Consider the following 1,247-nt stretch of genomic DNA (forward strand, 5'->3'; position numbering starts at 1 on the left):
AGTATTTACATTTCACCGCTTCACAAGTATTACTAATCATCCGGGTTCGAATCCCACGTCCGGTATTTTAACTCGTTGCGATTCAGACGAACAGAAAAAGTTGGTCAAAGCCACCGCCCCTGTGAAGAAGTCCGCACCCGTGGTGGCTGTGCGAAAGCCGAAGAAGCTCAGGAGAAGGCTGCGCTTGTCAGCAGTGTTCCGTTCGTTGGGTCGAGAGGATAGAATCAGGTGAGGTGTTGTGGTGAAATCTTGCAATCTTGCATTTCCTCAACGGCAGAGATCGTCAGAGTGTAGTTCCTGATGATGATCGGTATACGCCGAATTATGCTGTTTGTTGGCCTTCGATGAAAGTGAGTCGAATTGGACGAGTTGTGATGATGAGGAGAGGCAGGTCGCTGATTTCAATGAGAGAAAGCCGTCGGAGACTCGAAGGGATAGAGTGAAGGCTCTTGAGGAGGAGAGGCGTTCGATCTTAGTCAAGGCTATAGAGAAGCGAGAGAAGGCCGCTGAGGATCCGGTGAGAGACAATGAAAAAGTCAGTCTCTGTAGTTTAGTGAGGGATGTTCGTGGATATCGACCATAAGGTCGTGGGTTCGATCCCTGGTGTATTTGAAATATGTTTTCGTCAGGGCCCTGTGGAGGAGGAGGAGGAGAAAACTAAGCGAGTGAGAATGTATGGCTACGACGACGATGAGGATGAAGACGAGCGGGATGATATTTATGATGATGATGATGATGATGATATCATTCAAATCGAAGAGGTGACCTACCGATGCCTTTGATGTCGAAGTTCCTTAATTGAATTGATTGTTCTCAGAGGAGAGGCCGTGGTGGGGATCCTCTCAGTTCTATACCGAGAGATGCGTACATACTAGGCGGTGGCTCTGGCTCGATAAGAATACCAGATTTTGATAAGTAGATTTGCTTACCTGTTTCGTATCTTTCACGCTCAACCTCAGGATGCTCCCAAGACCCGATGTTGTTACTCGCAATGTGAATGAGTTTATCCCCGCAGAGAATGCTGATTTGGCCAGCAGTAGGTCGTGGCCATCCTCGAGTTTCTATCTATTTTATAGGTACCAGAGTGAACCCACTGGCGAACCTAATAGAGTTTAGGAAAATGCCGGGAGGACAGAAGTCTTCGAAGCCTCGTAAATCACTCCTGCGTGGCGAGCCCGTACCGTTGGATCCGGATGCACATCGGTAAGGATTCCCGAGGCAAACTAGTCGGAAATTCGTGCTTTGAT

The 1,247-nt window shown here is 48.2% G+C and overlaps 1 protein-coding gene across 1 annotated transcript; it reads left to right on the plus strand.

Moving 5' to 3' along the window:
* Positions 1–629: 629 nt before the first annotated feature.
* On the plus strand, positions 630–1,203 carry Pmar_PMAR021362 (hypothetical protein; the record flags this gene model as incomplete). Its single annotated transcript, XM_002787240.1, has 4 exons — positions 630–761; positions 818–915; positions 960–1,036; positions 1,077–1,203. Coding segments are annotated over 4 exons (434 nt in total), but the record flags the coding sequence as incomplete, so codon positions are not given.
* Between the last annotated feature and the right edge of the window lie 44 nt (positions 1,204–1,247).

The sequence above is a fragment of the Perkinsus marinus genome, assembly GCF_000006405.1.
Source record: "Perkinsus marinus ATCC 50983 genomic scaffold scf_1104296929812, whole genome shotgun sequence".
In the NCBI taxonomy this organism is placed as follows: Eukaryota; Perkinsozoa; order Perkinsida; family Perkinsidae; genus Perkinsus; species Perkinsus marinus.